The sequence below is a fragment of the Apus apus genome, chromosome 1, assembly GCF_020740795.1.
Source record: "Apus apus isolate bApuApu2 chromosome 1, bApuApu2.pri.cur, whole genome shotgun sequence".
Taxonomy (NCBI): Eukaryota; Metazoa; Chordata; class Aves; order Apodiformes; family Apodidae; genus Apus; species Apus apus.
The window spans coordinates 158,160,222-158,178,741 of NC_067282.1; the positions used below are offsets into that span (position 1 = coordinate 158,160,222).

Sequence of the window (18,520 nt, forward strand, 5' to 3'; positions counted from 1 at the left end):
ACCTACTTTCCACCCTTTGTTCAGACCTCTGCCATATTTTCCTCTTCCCCACACGGTGGGGTTTTTTCCATCAGTTGATGACAGACCCTTAGAGCTAAGACTCTTGGCCACAGAGAGGGAACACCTGGTTAAAGCAAGAGTACAGGAGATAGGCAGGTCTCACCTGTGCAGTGAAGAAAGCTGGAGTCAGGGATCCTGAAGGAAGTGCGGGGCTGTTGAGGGCAATGGAACCAATGTCGGTGCTGGAGAGAACCATAGGTGGGGCAGAGATTTCCAGACCTTTGGGTTTTTTAGCCTTTGGGGGAAGAGATGGAGATTTTGCCTTGGAGCCTGAGGAGAGGTTCAGAGGCTCAAGGGAATCTGAGTCATGGCAACTGGACTCAAGAAAGAGGCTCCTGTGTTCTGTAGGGAGGGGTGAGGTGGGAGACAGAGATGGCGACCTGGAGGAAGATGACGATGGAGATGAAATGCTGGCACTGTTGGGTAGCATTAAGGAAGATAATTTTGCTGATACTGACGAGCTGAGAAAAGCTGAGGCAGCTGCCGTTTCAGAAGTGGAAGGCAACGACACCATGGGCCTCATAACTTGTTTGTCTGTTTTGTTTGTCACAAATCTTATAACGGTCCGAACTTCTTCAACTGGTGTGTTTCCTTCTGACTTCTCCTCCAGTTTTTCTGTTTTGATTGGCTTGTAAGGGTCTGGCTGGTTCTGCAGAGAGTTGATAGTGAAAGAGGAATACAGGCCAGAGTGGATATATTCATTACGGCTTGCGCTTTTCAGGGCTGACAAGCTGTGCTTGTGCTGATCCCTGCTCTCAGAAGGCATCTTACAGTCGCTGTCCTGCAGCAAAAGGCTCTCTCTGCTGATTTCCACAGCATGTGGATCCATTTTTAAAATCTCAGGAAAGGAGACAAACTTGTACACAAATTTTTGTCCGATCACTTTCTTGATGATGTTCTGCAAATACAAAAGCAGATGCTAGAAAGATCAGCATTTTAGAGGCTCTAAGTACACCAAATATAAGGGGGTTCATAAGGGTAGAGGGACACTGCTCCCTCCTCAAGCTGAGCAGGTTATAACACTGCTCATCCTCGGCTCATTCCCATACCTCTGCTCAGCCAGGGAGACCACCCCTTTGCTCCTCAAAGTGCCTAAGAAAATCACCATTACTACTCATGGGATGTTTCCCTCCTGCTTCCTCTGAGGTAGCTTGAGAATATTCTTTTTCCAGTAAGAACAATTCTGCTGTCTTGTAGACTTGAGCCATGTCATCATTTGTGTTTCACAGTGAAGGCAAACTCCTTTGTTTGTGCCTCCCAAAACTGCCAACTGCCCTGAGTATGAAATACTCTTGGAATGTCTGCAAGGCACAAAACAACCTCAGCCTCCTGCTCCAGTCATTTACCCTCGCTTCCTGACCATGTGCAGAAGGACTGACCTAGGCTGACAGTGAGTGTCCTTCTCTCAACAGTCATGAACTACATCCATGACAAATGCAATAATTTGCATGGGCTGGAAAAGTACTTGTGTCCTGCTGCATCCCCTTTGCTATCTCCAGGTTTGCATTAGGCTCAGGATGCCCACTGGTGCAGGCAGAAGGTTTTCATCAGTCTTAACTGCTTACTGGAATTAATTATTGAAAAAAAAATCCCAAATATCTCTAGGGTTTGTAGAACTATTTGGGGTTTGGTTTGTGGGGTTTTTTTTCATATTTGCCATTGTAAAGTGTTCCCTTTATGAAAAAAACAGATTCCCTTTGAAATTGAAATATTTTGTGAGGGTCCCATTTCCTAGCAAACCCAACTGCAAACCCCAATACACTGTCTGCTCTAACACGATGTGTGGTATCCCCAAGGACATGATGTGAACTCCTCCACAGAGGCACTTCACGGCACCAGGGGCTGGCCTGGTCTATGAAAAGGACTGGAACATTTACCAACCTAAGCCGAGTGCTGTGAAAGACAAGAATGAATATTTCCTGGTAATTCCAGGGTGATTTCTCTCTTCTTGAAGCCCCTGATGGAGCATTAAGTCACCCCTGAAAAACCCTTTCCAAGCAGCTTCCCTTTAGTGCAGTACACGACTGCTGCACCTCCAGCTGATGACCCTGCAGACTGACATTTGCTTTGCTGTACATATGGGAATGGAAATATTCACAATATTGCTAAAAATCAACTTTGTTTTTAATTCTACTACAGATTCTGAGACCAGTAGATGAAACATTTGTTAAACTGGTAAGAGCACTACCTAGTGCTGGGTGCTTGCAGTGCCTGCACTACAACTCTTGTCAGAAAAGCAAGGCTCATTTGGGGAAAGAAAAGCCTGCACTTGGGTATCAGAACATCTCTGTCTTTCAGATGAGCACTCTGTAATTCACATTTGTTGTGGCATCTCATTCAGGCACGTTCTTGAATACAAAAGTAATCCTACAAAGAGCCCTGGGATGTAGCTTTGCTTCACAGGTCAGGAGCTATGGAACAGACAGACAAAGCTGTTTCCCACGTTGATAATGGGGATCTGCAGCAAGGAGAATTAAATTCAGCAAGCTCAGACCAAAGGCACAAAACTGCCTTCTTCTATCCTGAACTGTAGGTACACCTATCCAGCTGGTGGATCCTGAATTGCCTATTTTTGCCCTCCAAAAGTTCAGGACATATAGTTAGCCCACAGGATCTCAGTCTGCATGAGCTTTAATTCCCATGGCTTTGGGTTTGGCCTAGATTTTTTTTAATGCTAATTAGGTGCAATGTTGGATGGATGCACTTTTTCTGCACTGTCAATATTACATTCTTCTTGAAAAAGGGAAAAACCTCCAAGCGACTTGCATATGAAAAGAAACACCTCAACTGGATTTTGTTTTCTTTTTTAATACATATTTTTAAATTTAAAATAACACCTCCCTTCTGCTCCTGGCAGCTCTGAGTTATTGTTACATCAAGCACTGGCAACTGAGATCCTACTTGGAAAACGTGACTCCCAGCTGAAAAGGATGAAATGTATTTAAGGGTGGCACTTCTACACTTGTGAAGGCTTGGAACAGGGGAACATTGCTATAAAAAGCAACTGAACAGGCTGGTGAGTTTATACTTCCTCTGTTACTGTTAAATATAGTTATATTTTAAGATCTCTCAGTGCAGCTCCCTGACTCCATAAGCCTGCAGCAAAGGCCAACTTAATGATGACTGGAGATGAAAAGGATTCAAGGGCAGATCCCTCAAGCACTCTGCAGGCTTCTCGTGAACGTGGAGCCTGAGGAAATTTCACATAAGCGTGCACAAGAAAATAAAGATGCAAATTAACTAAGTGCCTCCAAAATGCCACTGACTTCTACATTTTTTTGACAAATAATTGAAGTGAAGGTAAAAAGCAGCTTATTTTTATCATCACCTTCAGTGACCTGTCAGAATCATTCTGAGCTGTAGATGATGGTTCAAACCAGAGCAGACAGTGGCAGGCAGCATGACAAGGAGGGGTTTTCCATCCATCCTCGCTTTGGAAGGGCAAAGAAGGCTTCCTTATATTAAGGGCTGCACTTGCAGGGAGACTAGCCCCCTTGCCTGGCAGCAGGACAGGGAGTGCACTTAGCCTTCTTCTTCTTGCTGTTTGGAATGCCTAGGTAAATTCCCTCCTGAGCAGGCCTGCCATGAGAGCCACCGGGGCTGCTGCTGGGGAAGGCGCCTGCTGAGCCAAGGCAGCTGCTGGGGAGGAGACACGGGCAGGTGGGCCAGCAGCAGGGGCACCAGTCCAACAGCTTTGAAAAAATAAAGAAATAAAAATCTCATTAAGAGACAGCACTCTCTAACATTTGGGAAGTGGGCAGGGAGCTGGGAATGCCCCTCTTCTGTGGGCTTCTTGACTGGTTTCATCAGCTGAGCACTTTACACTTCCCCTCCTCCAGCCACGGTCTCTGAACAGTGAACCCACCCAACGCGACCACCCCCCTCTGCAAAGCGCTTCGGAAGCTGCCGGCAGGAACCGGGCGCAGCGCCGCACCCCCGCTCCAGCCCCCGCAGCTCAGGCTTCCGCATCACTGCAGGGGATGAACTCCTAGAACAGCCTTACCCCAGGGCTCTGAATCACCAGCTGGAGGGATGGGTCTCTCCCCTTGTCCTTCACAGACCAGCTGGCTGAGCTAGAAGCCCAAACCTCGGTGGCCTGGTTCCCCCTGCAGCTTAAACCAGGATATAAAGTGGTTGGGCCAAGGGGAGGGTGTGGGGTGTCAACTAAGCATATGCACTACTACTTTTGGAAGCCCTCCCAAAATACACAGGAGCTGTTTCACCACCTCAACAGCACATGACCTCTGTGCTTCTTTCCATTTTCTTCTTTCCCCTCAGAAGTTCTCCTGCACATTGGTGCAACTCAGACTTTGCTTCTTCTATCATGTTTTTTGTCAGCTCTGACTCCTACTCCCTGTTTTGAGCCACTAAGAGCTAAGGGGTACCTACACTGCCAGTGTGACACAAAGATTTTAGTGGCTTGACTCAAACCTGTTAGCTGCAGGAGCCACTCAGACATTAAGCTAGGAAATGGGAGACAGTCCCTAGCTGAACTTCAGACCAATGGGGGGCCTCAGGGGCAGGAAGACCAGATTGGGAGTTTCTTCCTTCTCCCAGAAAGTCACCTATAATCAGGGTGCCTGAGATCTCAAAATTTACAGCAGAACAGGATTGACTTGTCCATAGGTAATAAACATCCCTGCTTGGTAAAAAATGGAAAAGGACCAGAGCTGTAGCTGCTGCACTTAACTCCCATTTGGATGTGTTGCTGCTTCCTTGGCTCAAAGAGTACTGAGGGATGCAACACATGTAGGGACACTTAGACCACAGATTCCTCACAGGACTGTATGAGGAGGGAGACAAGCAGCCTCCAGCTATTGGGAAGTCTACACAGAGAGAGGGCTGCTTACACCCCAATGACTGAAGCACACAAGCTGGCAGAAGGTACCTGTAGCTGCATGGCTTGCTCCAGACAATGGAGTGTGTCCACATCAGCACATGCAGGCAGGCAGATTCTGCTAACATCATATTTTATGCCCTTATGCTCAATATACTGTGTGTGTAGAAGCTACATTTTGTGGAAATTTTGATGGAAGCACAGATGCCACCAGATCATGCACCTGTAGTGACCGCTGGAAGTGCAAGGCTCTCATTTAGCTGGATTTCAGCCTTCCCTCACCCACCTCCATCTGGAAGGCAAAGGCCATTCCTCTCACTGGCACCCTTCGGCCAGGTGCTCTGGTCTCTCTGCTGCAGTTCACTGGGCATCTCTTTTCTCTCACATCAAACATGAACTACTTGTCACTCCTTTTGGGGGGGTTCTTCAGTTTCCTCCTCTACCCACCACCTCTCAGTATCAAATTCTTTGCTCCCATCCTTCCATAAGGGGATCACTCAATAACCGCTTTTATGCCACTTCAGACAAGCAAATCCTTGACTTCCACACATCACCCTTGAAAGAAGCTTCATACATTTCTCTGCAAAGCTCTTTTCTAATGCTTCATACTGCTATTGTTTCATTGTCACATTCCATTTCCCCTAAGGTAACTCAAGAGCTCTTAAGACCTTCTCATAAGTAAAATAATAGTTTCCATTCTCACTGTATATCCTGAAATTCTGTAAGCAGACCAAGCAAGGGACCCTCTTCCCAAGACAATACTTTCACGCTGCCACCCACACTTGGGCATTAAAAATAGGAACTAGTAACCAGGCTACTGTGTCTCACCTGTTATGGGAGGAGAGGGAATGCCATGGGCACTTCTGAATCCTAAGAGCACCTAAGAAGCTCTGTCCCCTGCACTGAATCAAAGCACAATAAAGCTCGTATTATTTATATACTACAAATCATACTGCCAACCCATCTAAACAAGTGGGCAGCCACTGACTGCAACAAAAATTATCTATCCTGTCTTTAGAAGACTGATTGAATAGCCCTCACTGAGTAAAGTCTGGGGCCACACACTGTTTGGAGAGGATGCAAAAATTCTGAATAGCTCATCACAAAAGTATGTGACTGTGTAATTAAAGATGCAGCATAATTCATGCAAACATTAGGGTCTCCCAGGGAACTGTGATTCTTGCATTTCCTAGCTTCTGAGGGCTTGACTTTCACAACTGTTACATCCTATTAATGTCCGCGTTTGCATGTCATTTCCTGGATTTGTCCTCCTTCCCTCAAGAAAAAAAAAACAAAACAAAACCCTCATGGGGAAAACACACTAGCTTCCCTCTTGTGGTGTCATTTTGAAATATTCATGGTAACCTTTAGTAGTCCTGAAACCCCTGGAGGCTTCCACAATACAGCTATCAGAAAAACAAAGTAACTGGGCAACTTCAACAAAAAGAAACCTACTAATCCTACTTACACAGATATTTCAGTTCTACACATCAAGCTAAAGTGCTCTGCGTGGGAATAGATGTGAAGGGTTTCCTTGCCTCAAAGCATTACAAGACATTTCTGGCCTACAGAGGCATGTGATATGATGGACATGCTCAAGCTGTAGGTAGAGAGAGTGCAGGATACTTTTCCTCAGTGCTATCTGTCATCTCTTCTGCTGCTCAACCGGGAAAATCCATTAGATAAAAAGCAGGGAGGGAAATTTCAGAAACAAATGGAACAGGAAATGGAAAGTCTTCAGATTATCTACAAACCTTTAGCAACCAGAATAATGGTAGTGAATTACAATCAAGACATGCCACATGCTAAATTTCCTGGGGTGCTTTATATGTGAATTTGACATAAATCCAGCCATCAGCCTCAACAGCATGTCATGCTTGCTTTCAAAGCCAGGCTAAGGAACTTGTCCTAATTGTCTTATTTTTCTCCAGTACTGGAATTAATTTACTTTTAAGTTCAGATGAATCAGATGATGAATTTTAACAAGCCAATGTTTCCCCCAAGCAAAACGGCAGAGCTCATAAACCTCCATTTATCCAGTGATCAGTTTTTATTTCTCCACGGTGAATAATTTCAAAGACAAACCATGAAGCAGTAGCTCAGTTAGTGTCAGCTGTCTGCAGTAGCAGCAGAGGGCAGTCCAAGAAAGGAAGGCCCAGCCCATGTGCCACCATCTTTTCTAAAAAATCTCTTTTAGAGATTAGGCCCTTTGCCTCCAACTCACATGCTGCCAGATCATTTGGGTTATAGGAAGAGAATCCCTGTTGATAATTGCACAACCCAGACTAAGCCTCATCCAGAGTTCCACCTCTCACCTTTCCTGCTGCCACTCTCCAGCCTGCAGCCCAATGTTTATCCCATTTGCTCCAGCACACTCAGCTGCCAACACATCCATCACTACCAAGATCAAGGGAAGGGACAAGAATCTCAGAAGACTCCTTCAGGCTACCTCAGGGTCCAGACTGCTCTTGGTTTATCCCATGAATGTGTGAATAGTCCACAGGAGAGGAGTGCAAAAGTCTGAGAGAGGCTCTTTCACCTCACCAGCCCTTCCCTTTCTGCTTTGCAGTGGGAAAGAAGAATGCCAAGGAGCCTTTCCTTCCCTCCTCAACTTCTTCCCTTTCTGTGCTATGCAGCATAGACTGAACTGAAGGCTTTAGGAAAGGTTTAGGTCTGAACCCACTGCTAAGCACCCCGTTCCAGCCTACTAGGTTTCATTATCTGCTATCTTATGCCAGTATCTCTCACACTTCAAAACCTGAAGCAAGTTCCCCTGCCCCTCTGTACCCCCAATAATCTGCCTTCCTTCACTGCCTGGAAACCAACAGGACACAACACACCACACTCACACAGTAAATAAGAACCTCCCACTGTTTTCTGCTAAAGGAATCACTCCCTCAATTTTAATAGCAATAGCCATGATTTTGGTTTGTGGCTCAAACCCTGACCACAATAGATGGAGAAAAAAGAACTTCTTCTTCTTTCCATTAACTGGAAAACAGCAAAAATCTTTGTGCCACACCTAGATAAAATTAGCAGGCAGAAGAGAGCACACAGGCCAAGACAGCAGCTGTCAAGAACAGCAAGCAATCACCTCAGCCAGAGCCCCATGAAGAAACTCTACAGCCACTCCTCTGGCAGATGCTGTGTGAGCAGAGACAAAACAGGTGACAGTGTGCGTGTGCTATGGGGGCAACTGAAAACAGTACAAAGGTAAAAAAAGAAAGGATAAGGGATAAAAGAAGAAAGAGAGCCTCAAGTAAGGAGCCATTATACTCCATTGATTTGAAGAGATCAGATAGATCTCAAATGCCAAGTGCTACAAATATTTCATCTCCCGTTTTTAGGCCATATCTATTCAATCACTAACTGTGTATTTGGGCTCTGCCTGGATATGCTGTTGATTCACCAGCAGGTGCTCTGTCTCCATTGATCCCAGTCATGTTTATTATAATCAGAAGGGTTGGAGTCATATAATGAAGACAGCTCCCCCATGCTGAGCAGAAGCCTTTTTAGCACATAGTGAAGGGGAATTCATCACACCAATTGCTTGGAACAGCAGTTGTACTGTCCTCTCTGAATCCTTTTGTGCCTTCTCAGTCAGGCCACCTTTGAAACATCAAATGGAAAAATCTGACTTCTAGTGGACAAAATACTAAAAACATTTCTTTGCAGAACTTCCAGCTCTAAATCTGAAACGAAAAAATTTCTCACAGTACAAGAGTCCTTCCAATTTCCAAGGTGAGTAATGAAAAGTCTGCTCATCAGACTGTGCACAGTTAATTTGCAGTCATTATGGTTTTTGCCCGCTATGTTAGACTGGCTGCATAGCACCCAGCTCCACTGTGCTGTTGAAGAATTAGTGCACTACAAATAATACATGACAACAGTACCCTGAGCTCAGTTCAGCATAGATTTCTGCCTTGTGCAGGCAGCCAGCATGCTATTACTGTGCTGAGCACTGGGGTTACTCACCGTATGATCACATCTCACTGCCTTTTCTGAAAATCAAGATGAAAACAGAGCACTAAGAATGGCTATGCAGTCTTTCTTTTTAATATACAAAATCTATAACCGTCTTTCTTTTTAACATTTAATCTTCAATAACATAGGAAATAGTAAAACCTTTTAATTTAGACATATTGTTAAAAAAACCCATTGAAGGGAAACTAATCCCGAAAAGACTGAATATTAATTAATAAAAACAATATAATGTACATCCAAAAAAATGCTAGAGAAACAATTTGGAAATTCCTTGGATTTGTTGGAGACTAAAATTGAGAAAGGTGAATATACAAAGTATTTTAGCACCTCCATATTTGTGTTCAACAGTTTTTTCCTTCTAGTATCTTTACACATCTTGAGACAATCCCTTCAAATGCCTTTCTGTTACAGCAATCTAATACATACCCTGGTTACTTTCTGTTCTCATTTTTCCATTCTCTGTTGTGTTGTTGCCACCTTGCTTCATGCTGAAGAATAAGACCAAGGACTAAATGTCAAAGTCAAGGATTGTTTCGTGAGAGTGACAGTGATCTTATGAACTCCTACTATACCGCAGGAAAATTATCTTCAGAGGTGCTAGTTACCAGTAACCTCTACTGACCTCTTCTAGATTGTGGGCAAGCTCATGATGTCTGAAAATCAGAAGCGAATTGAGCGATCTAAATAATTCCAATTACTGTGTTCAACAAGTTATTCTAGCTAATAAATTAGGACCCAATATAATTGCAGAAAAGATTTACCAGAAAGCTCAGGCAAGACTAGCTAAAACACTGACCAACAGGATCTACAGTCCAAAAGACGTGTCCCAAGAAAACTGTGAAAACTCAACCCCGCCCTCTGTGCTGCGGGGTTGTTTGTGTGGGTGTTTTTCCATGTTCTGCCATCAGTGCTAACCTGCTGGTAAAGCTGCCCACCTGCCTGCTGCCTCACAGCATCACTGCTTTCTACCACCTCCCTGTATTCCAGAAGATCCTATGCAGGCTGCAATAATCAAACAGTTCTCCGTTATCAACAGTTATTTTATTGTTGTCAAAAGCTACAGAAAATATTGGGTAGCCAAATGCATAAAGACATGAAAGCATCAGTAAGTGTAAGCCTAGGTCAAAACCTCCCCTCCTCAGGAAATGGAATATGCAGTGTTTTCCTGCGCATCTTTTAGCTGCCCTCTTACCTCCACTGGGATTGCTTTCAATACTGTTGTCTACTGTAAAAACTATTTAGAGGAACAGTTGAATAGCTCCCACATAGAGGTGAAATATTACATGGTAGTGTTTCTATTTTCTTAGTCTGCATGAGAATAACAAAATTTACCTTGTCATAATAGTATCTGAGCGCTCGGCTCAGCTTGTCATAATTCATATTAGTTTTGTTTTTTCTGAGTCCCCACAGCTTAGCCACTTCTTCTGCCTTGAGTAGCTTGAATTCTCCATCATTAGACGTCCAGCAAATCAGGTGCTCATGTTTCTGGTCTAGCAGCAACTGCAAAAGGAACTGCCACAGTGTGATTGCACTCTCCATACCTACAAGGGACAAAGGAGAGCAACAGTGTGAAAAACATTGGGGAGCAGGTGTTCCACCCAAAGCTCATTTCAGTAATAAGGTCTGTGTAGGAGTCATCCTAAGTAATTAAGCAGAGGAAGCTACTGTACCATTTACAACCACACATGCACTAGACCTACAGGTCTCACACTCCCATTTCAGTATTTTTTCCACTCCTCTTTTCTGAAGGGACACATAAAACAGGGTAAGTATTAAGAAAAGCACTGCCCATGTAATTCACATCTTACAGGGTCATCTCCAGTTGGCATCTTCAATGTATGCAACCACCCTTCAAAGGAACATATAGGGGGGAAAAAAACACTTGATGCAACGGTCCACTTAAATGAACTGAAAAATTACTGCTTACTATCACGAGAAGCATACTGAACTTGTTCAGATATGTCACTGTAAAGACAGGGAGGAAAAGGGAAGAGCAGAGCAGTTGTCCTTGGTTAGAAGACCAGAAACCATGCTCTCTCCTCCTCCTACCACCCACATGTGCCATCCTGGTGTCATACAGCCTTTGTCTATATTCTTTCTTCCAAGGCCTGAAAAAGCTCTTGCTGCTTCTGTTTGCCAATTCAAATAGCTCAAAAGATATTATCTATTTTGCAGAAATGCTGAAAATTCAGTACACTTAAGCACAGTAAAGTAAGCAATGTTCACGCTGAACCCTTTGCTAACAGGGATCTTTCCTTTCAACATCGTATGTACGACTGAAAACTAGGAATATTTCTAACAGTGCCCAAGTCTCACTTCTAAGGTTGTTTGAATATGATTTCTCTGCTAAAGGTTGTTGGCATATTTTTTTTCTCTTCTAACTGCCCGTGCTACTGAGCCCGCCACAGAATAAACCTTATTTCAGGCACTGAAATAGAAAGACAAACTTAAGAATGACTGTATCACAACTCTGCACAAGCATACGCACAACTTAAAACTTGGGAGCATTACCACTGAAGACAATTTATTATTGTAATGAAGATATAGCTAAAGTTGACATTTTAAACCTTTTCAAGTTTAAAGAACTACAAAATGAGATTTTCCCCCAATTTCAACAACATAGGCAGCCTTAGCATGTTAACACTGTATCAAGTAATTTTTTCTTGACCTCTTCTTATATTTAATTTTGACATGTTATGTCTAACTAACACAGATTTAAGGATGCCAGTATTACTGGGTTAACTGACTGTGGTGCCAATGGGGCAAATTATTACCTGGCTTATCTTTGTACACGCAACAATGGATATTCTTGTCTGTACCTAAACAAGCTGATGATTTTTAACCTCCTTGCTCATTTTGTTTCCAAACAGATTACTGATTGTGTCCTAACAGATGACAGGGCCAGCCTCTCCCAGGCTTCCACCCTGAGGAGGTTTCCCTTGGTGTGTTGGCCACAAGAGGGCACGAGGCTCCCAACCATCCACCACACAGAACAGCGCACCAGGCGCCCGAGGGAAGGTTTGCCTCTTCAAGTCGGCCCCAGCACGAAGGAAATCCTGGTTCTTTTGTCCTACTAATTTACTAGACGCTGCTATATGCCTCTCTTGACAACACGGTAGTTAAAAAGCAAAATATGCTGCATAAGCTTGATTAGTAGAAAGGAAAATGAATGGCATAAGCCTCACTAGACTGAAGGCAAGTTAAAGACACTAGTGAACGCTGCTGTCAGTAGGTTCACAGGGAAACAGAATTTGGTGCTCTACTTTGGTCCAAATAATTTCTAAATGCACTGGCCAAAGAAGGGCTTGCAGAATTAACGATGGTTTTATTATCCCTGCAAAAGTGCCATTTCTCTAATTAACTGAGAATCCACTCTGAATGACAAGGACAAAAATACCCATCCCTGGCAACCCAGCTGTGTGACACGGTCCCTAGACAGCACCTTCAGCAGCCAGCAGAGGCTTCAGGACTGTCAGCTATCCTGGAGACAGAGCTGCCTACACGGATCATTTGCCCCTTTCAAAGGTTTGCATTTGCTTCACTGCTTTTCTTATCACTTTGTACAAGTCCTTTTCCACGTAGCGCTAGGTAAGAAAAAATGTATAGAGGATTTAATATACGTGAAACTTTTATACTCACTTTACAGTTAAAAGCTCCTTTACACAACACCATCTGTGCAAGTATTAACATCTTTAAGAGACAGCTAATAAAGCATCCCTATTAATCTGGCATCATATATACATACTTTTAAACTAATATTTATAAATTTTGCAATTTACTTTACAAAACGTGTAGGTATATACAGCCATATTACTTAAAAATAACCTTTCTGTACATCAGGTATTATACAGTGATACTGTATACATAATTTCAGATTGTATCATACAATTCTTCCCCACAAGAAATCACAAATAGCACTTTTTTTTTTCTCTGGAAAATTGTAACTTAAAAATATCTTTCAGCAAAACTATTAAAATAAGCATAGGTGTCCCACACTAGAAAGATGTGTCAGTAGAACTTCAGCTGAGGAAATTAAAGATGGAAGAGAGTTATGGAAGCACCAGTACAAACTCCACTCCTATGTCATTAGGCAAGAACACTCCCAGGGTAACATTGCACTACACTTCTCGTTATGAACCTGTTTTCTGATGCTTATAATTTGTAAAATGTCAATAGTTTTGATTCCATTTTATCTATGGAGTGTGGGCTTCATGGTGACTCAGCCAGAGGTATAATGTAAAATGCACAAAAAGTGCAAGCCTGGGTGAGAACATCCTTTGGGAGAACCCACTCCTCCCCATCTGTCCCAGTGACTAAGGAGAAGTGACTTCCATTAGGTTTTTACATCAGAAGTTACTGCCACCTTTTTCAAAGTGGTTCAGTTCTTGGTGACCAGTTAGTTCTTCAAGCATCTGAGATACACATGTAATCTGCAGGGGGCACTTGAGGTGCTGGCTCCAGGGCAGATGGCTGTGGTGGGATTAGATTTAGGCAGCTCCTCAGCACTCTGCTTGCCTTCACATCAGCTCTTCAAGTGCTTAGCACTGAACAGGCATTACAGAGGACCTGCTCACCTCAGAATTCAGCATCAATGTGCTTAATTGGTATGTGCATAAATCTTCTACTGGATATGACCCAAGTCTGCCCATACAGAAAAGAGATTAAAGCAGCTCAGTGCTGCATTGTACTCCATCCCTCCATCTGCCATGGAGTTCCTGTATAAATCTTCCCATACTGCTTGTGCAACAACTGTATGTATGATTCCTACATGAGGCAAATCATGCAAATTACATTTTCAGCTGATCATTAGTTGTACAGTCCTGTTCTTCCAAGTACCCAACTTGAGGTTTCAGTTGCACTGGAACTATTCACAGCTTTAAGTACCTTCAACAGGAGCCCTGTGCTCAGCATACACGGTGATTAAAACCTTTAATTTGGTGAACTGGTCTTAAACTTTGCATCTCATTTCCGTTCTCTTAAAATGTGATTTGCGGGGAACTGTAGAAATCTAAGATCCTGCAGTGGCTGGATTTTTAAACTGATGCAAAAATTTCATTTCCAACCAGGTCACCAGAAGTATTAACTTGCCTTTTCTCTGTGAGCACCATTTTGGGGCTTCACAAAGTATTAACCATCCTCTCGGGAGGACAAAGTCGCCCCACATCATACTAAGCCTTAACTTGTGCCTCATTTGAGTGGTGGTGCAAAAGAATCACATGGCAGACAAATTAAAAGACATGTTATGTAACAAAAAAATGTGCTACCTGTATTAAAAGTTATTATAAACTATTATTGGGAGGAGACAGAAATCTTAGAAAATACATAAAGAAAATGTTGTGGTTTTTTTATTCTTTTGAATTCTTATTGACTCGAAGGGAATTCAATGTCTTGCCTTCATTTGACAGAAATGGGTGTTAGGATGTGATCACTTCCTACCAGGCATACTTTATTAATATTAAATAGTAATAATAAATATTCCTGTCACTGCTGTGCTCAGTACAGGATTTGAATGCTGGGCAATAGATAATACACGGAACCATATACTGAATTACATGGACTAGAAGAAAAATAGTTTTTAAAAAAATCACTTATTTAGATAGTGACATCCATCTACGGTCCAGAATGAGACAAGCAACCTATGTAAGAAACATTCATTCAGTGTCATGGAAAGCCTAATCAAAATTCACAGAGACAAAAAAAGTCATTTTTTTCATCCATTAACACGTAGGTTTGCCATCTTGCCATTTTTTTAAGTATTTATGCAATGCATTTGTCAGTCAAAGGTATCTTCTAAGCCATGAAACAAAATTTGCTAGGTTGACCTGACCTAAGTAGCCTAGTAATTTTACTTTGTGATCAGTTCCACTACCACTGATGCAAATAATCACTGGCACAGCTATAAGGAATGATGCTTGGAAATGCTACATTAGACAGCAAAGGGATATTTCAGGACCAAGTTTTCCACAAGTCCATTTCTCAGGCAACTGTGACAGTAACCCCACCAACACCCTCTGCATTAACAATTTATATGTGTGTCCCTCCATACAAAACCTACCAACTGCAGGATCAGTCTCACACAACGTGATTACACACATCAGATTTTAAGTTCAGGACTGATGTGGGAAGGAGGCAACTCAGGGTATCTGTGCTGATACTACTGCTCCTGTTGATTTCAGCCAAATTAAGGGACTTGCGGATCTGCCTACACTTGGAGCAGCAGCAAATTCAACACCATAGTCTCTTCTCCCTGAAGAGACTAACAGAAAAGGTCAGAGGTATCCACAGGGCAAAGCATCACATCTGAGAGACAATCTTCCTGTAAAGAGGGTGGCACAAATTTCTCTCTTACGTGAGGGGCCCAAATGCCAAACACTGGCTCTCCCTTGGTGTATGGAGTCTGACTTCTACCAGCATAAGCAAGCATTGTGAAAACATTATGCAAGTTACACTAGAAAGAGTTAAGATGTATAAATACACCTGCTGATGAGCTACATTCCCTTTTATTTGTTTATTTACCAATACATGCAGAAATTCCATGGGCAAAATAAAACAAATAAGCAAGCCATCTTAAATCCAGACAGCAAAAAACCAGGAAGCTCAGAGACAAAGCCAGCTGAATAAAAATCTCAGTAGCAGAAAGATTTATGACATGGGCTGTGAGGTAAGTAGGGTACCCTTTGGGGCATTAAGTTTTGTAGGACTCTTGTATAGGAAAAGCTTGAATAAAAAGGCAGAAAGCTGGAAAGCAGCTCTGTATCATTCAGAACCTCTGCAGACATCCTTAGCTTCCATACCAACTATGTTACAGCTGTTTTCTCATCTTCCATTCTCCCACATGCTCCAGGTTTCCTACCTGCATTCTTCCTCCTCTATGTTAGCTCCCCCACAGCCTTTCTAAAATAAAGGCATATATATACTGCTGGTCCTGGACAATCAACACGACCAAGTTCTGAAGGCTCAAACTAGGAATCCCTCCAGGCATCAGGATCAAAACCAACCCATTGTTGCTTTAGAGGGTCCACAGAGGAACATCTGGGACTCTAAGCTATAAACCAGGCCATGGGACTTGGGGCAGAGGAGGGACAACTGAGTGGGACAGACTAGCTGGGAAGTGCAGAGGCTGAAAAAATCAGCTGGAGACCAATTAAATCAGGAAGACATAAAAGGTGTTAGCCAGAATTATGCACTATCGGCAGTCACTGAGAGACAGTGATCAGACATACATGAGAAGGATTAAAAGGCAGAGTCAGGGCAGGGAAATTAATTTCCCTTAGTGTATCAAGAAACTGCTGATTCGTTCCGTAGCCAAAGCAGCTGCAAAAGATTCAGCTCCTTTTCCTATGCCCCACCACAGCAGGCGCACACCTCCACGTACATTTCCCTTACAGGAAAGTGTGTGCTTTTGCACGCACGAAGCATTTCTGTGTAACAGATGCCTTTTTTTTTTTTTACCCCTTTTCAACTACTCTGAAGAACATGTGTGTATTTTTTGTACGTCCATTTACTTACTGCTTTTGTATCCTGATTCTGGCCAACAGCACATTTCGCTGAGCAGCGTGACGTGGGGCATTGTTAGCTTCTCATTCACTTTAGCATTCGGCTTCCTTTATTTCTGCAGGTTGCAGCCAGGAAACTGGAAAATGGGCCACAGGAAACCTGGCCTCCTACATCTGTCCCAGTTTGTAATAGCAGCTCTGGTTTTATTTTTCTAAGTGTCTCAGGTTCATTTTAACCCTTGAGATGACTGCTGCAATAACATGTGAAAGAATATGACTGTTTTGTGATTAGTTTTTAACCACTGCTTCTCCACCCTAGAAACTGAGATTTTGCTAAACCATACTTGTTTTTAAAGTATATTCACACTTATAAAACAAAGAGTTATGTGAGCTTTTAAAAACTTTTGTTGGAAATTACAAAACAATTCCATTCCATAACAACAAATATCAAAAAGTATATTTAGAGAAAAATACGGAATAAAGCCGTCTCTATCTATTTCAGCTGCATACATTTTTAACATAGTTCTAAAGTGAATGTCTGTACAGAAAGTTGAACAGCTTACAAATCCTCTAGGATTATTTTTATTTTACACTTTAGTTTCTATAAAAAAAAAAACAGAAGCACACTTGTTGTGCATTTGACTACAGAAGCAAAAGGGTCCTGATCTAAAAAAGAAAATTCTCTAGAATAATCAAAGACTCAGTCAGCCATAACATTTTCCACTGAAAATTCATCCGTATAATGATGAGTATATCATGAGAGGTTAAAGACAACTGCCAAATCTGCCCAAATGTTTGCTCAGAAACATCTGAAAGAACAAGGCAAAGTCTGAGTCAGTCCTCACACTTTATTTCTCAACAGAGATGCTTCAAGGGTGATAAATAGGATGTGGTTGGTGAAAAGTTAGTAATTCTACCAGAAAGGAGGAAAAACAAATATCATTTTGTTTACTCAGAAAGTTTTCAAACACTCATCAAAGGAAATCTTACTGCTAATTTAACTGGCCTTGAAAAAATAAGCTCCCAACTAAGTGTTTTAACTTGATGCAGAACTTTCTCTGTTAAAGGTAATAAATCAAACTAATGGTGCAATCCGTACCCAGGGCACTTTGGGGAACTGTGTACATGATACAGAATCCTGGTAATTTTTCCACATCCAGAAACCAGGACATTTCCTGCCAGAGCATCCTCCGAGTTCTTCCATTGTGTTGAAACTGCAAAAACTTTCTAAATCAGGACTTCCTCCTATTATATTTTAGAGGCGTCTTTCTGGGAAATGCAGATTCAAGTGAAAAAAAAAATTTTAAAAAAAAAAAAAATGAAAGGAATTCCTGCAGCACCACCCAGTGGAAACATTAGAAAAAGTTACCGAGTGCACCAGCACACAAGTTCTGATTTGCTGCAAAACTACAGTAATACTGACACATAAATCCAGACTGGTTTAAGGATGTGCCAAAAAAATACAGAGGGTTTTTCTGGCCTGTGTACTTAAGAGAGTCACATAAGGTATGTCTTCTTTGCCACTCCTGCATAATAGTCTTCTCTTACCACTATATCCTAATTTTAAAAGTTTATTACAGTAATAATTTACAGGTTCTCTTTCTCCAGCAAGAATACCCACTGTTCTGGCCCAGCTCGTTTAAAATAATAAACAGAGTCCTGTTGTTAAGATCAACACTGAAGAGACAGCAGCAAGATCTAGCAAAATATTACAGGAAAACATCACGTTCCACCGCAGAAAAGAAAGCACTCACACACATGTCCAGTAATGCTTCCAGTAGGTACATTTGGTAATACAATGTTTGCAGTCTTTCATTTTTTTAACTGAGTCAAAGAAGGGCTGAGGCAGATGTCCAAAGGAAGAAAGTTCTGCAACCTCCAAACACAACAAAGGACTGGTCACCTGCCAAGCAGAGGTGTGATGACACCGCCTCTAAAATACGAGTGTTTTCAGATTCTCCATAAGGACACAGCTTAAGAACACTTCTAATCCAACTGGATTCCCTCCCTGAGCAGGAGGGAATATGGCTATTTGCCTCCCTGTGAAAGGCTTAAAAAAACAACCTGCTCAGCTAATTCTAAAGCTAGCTGGAAACCAAACTACATAAATCCATAATGGCTCCAACCGTTCACCTTGGGACAG

General features: G+C 42.4%; 1 protein-coding gene across 1 annotated transcript in view; it reads right to left on the reverse strand.

Moving 5' to 3' along the window:
- The window catches only part of ELK3 (ETS transcription factor ELK3), a 37,938-nt gene that overhangs the window by 10,392 nt on the left and 9,026 nt on the right, over positions 1–18,520 (reverse strand). The window contains exons 2-3 of the mRNA XM_051644072.1: positions 10,214–10,422; positions 164–958 (exon numbers count right to left, since the gene is read on the reverse strand). Of these exons, the coding sequence (XP_051500032.1) occupies positions 164–958; positions 10,214–10,420 (1,002 nt within the window). The 5' untranslated portion in view covers positions 10,421–10,422. The remainder of the gene's footprint in view (positions 1–163; positions 959–10,213; positions 10,423–18,520) is intronic.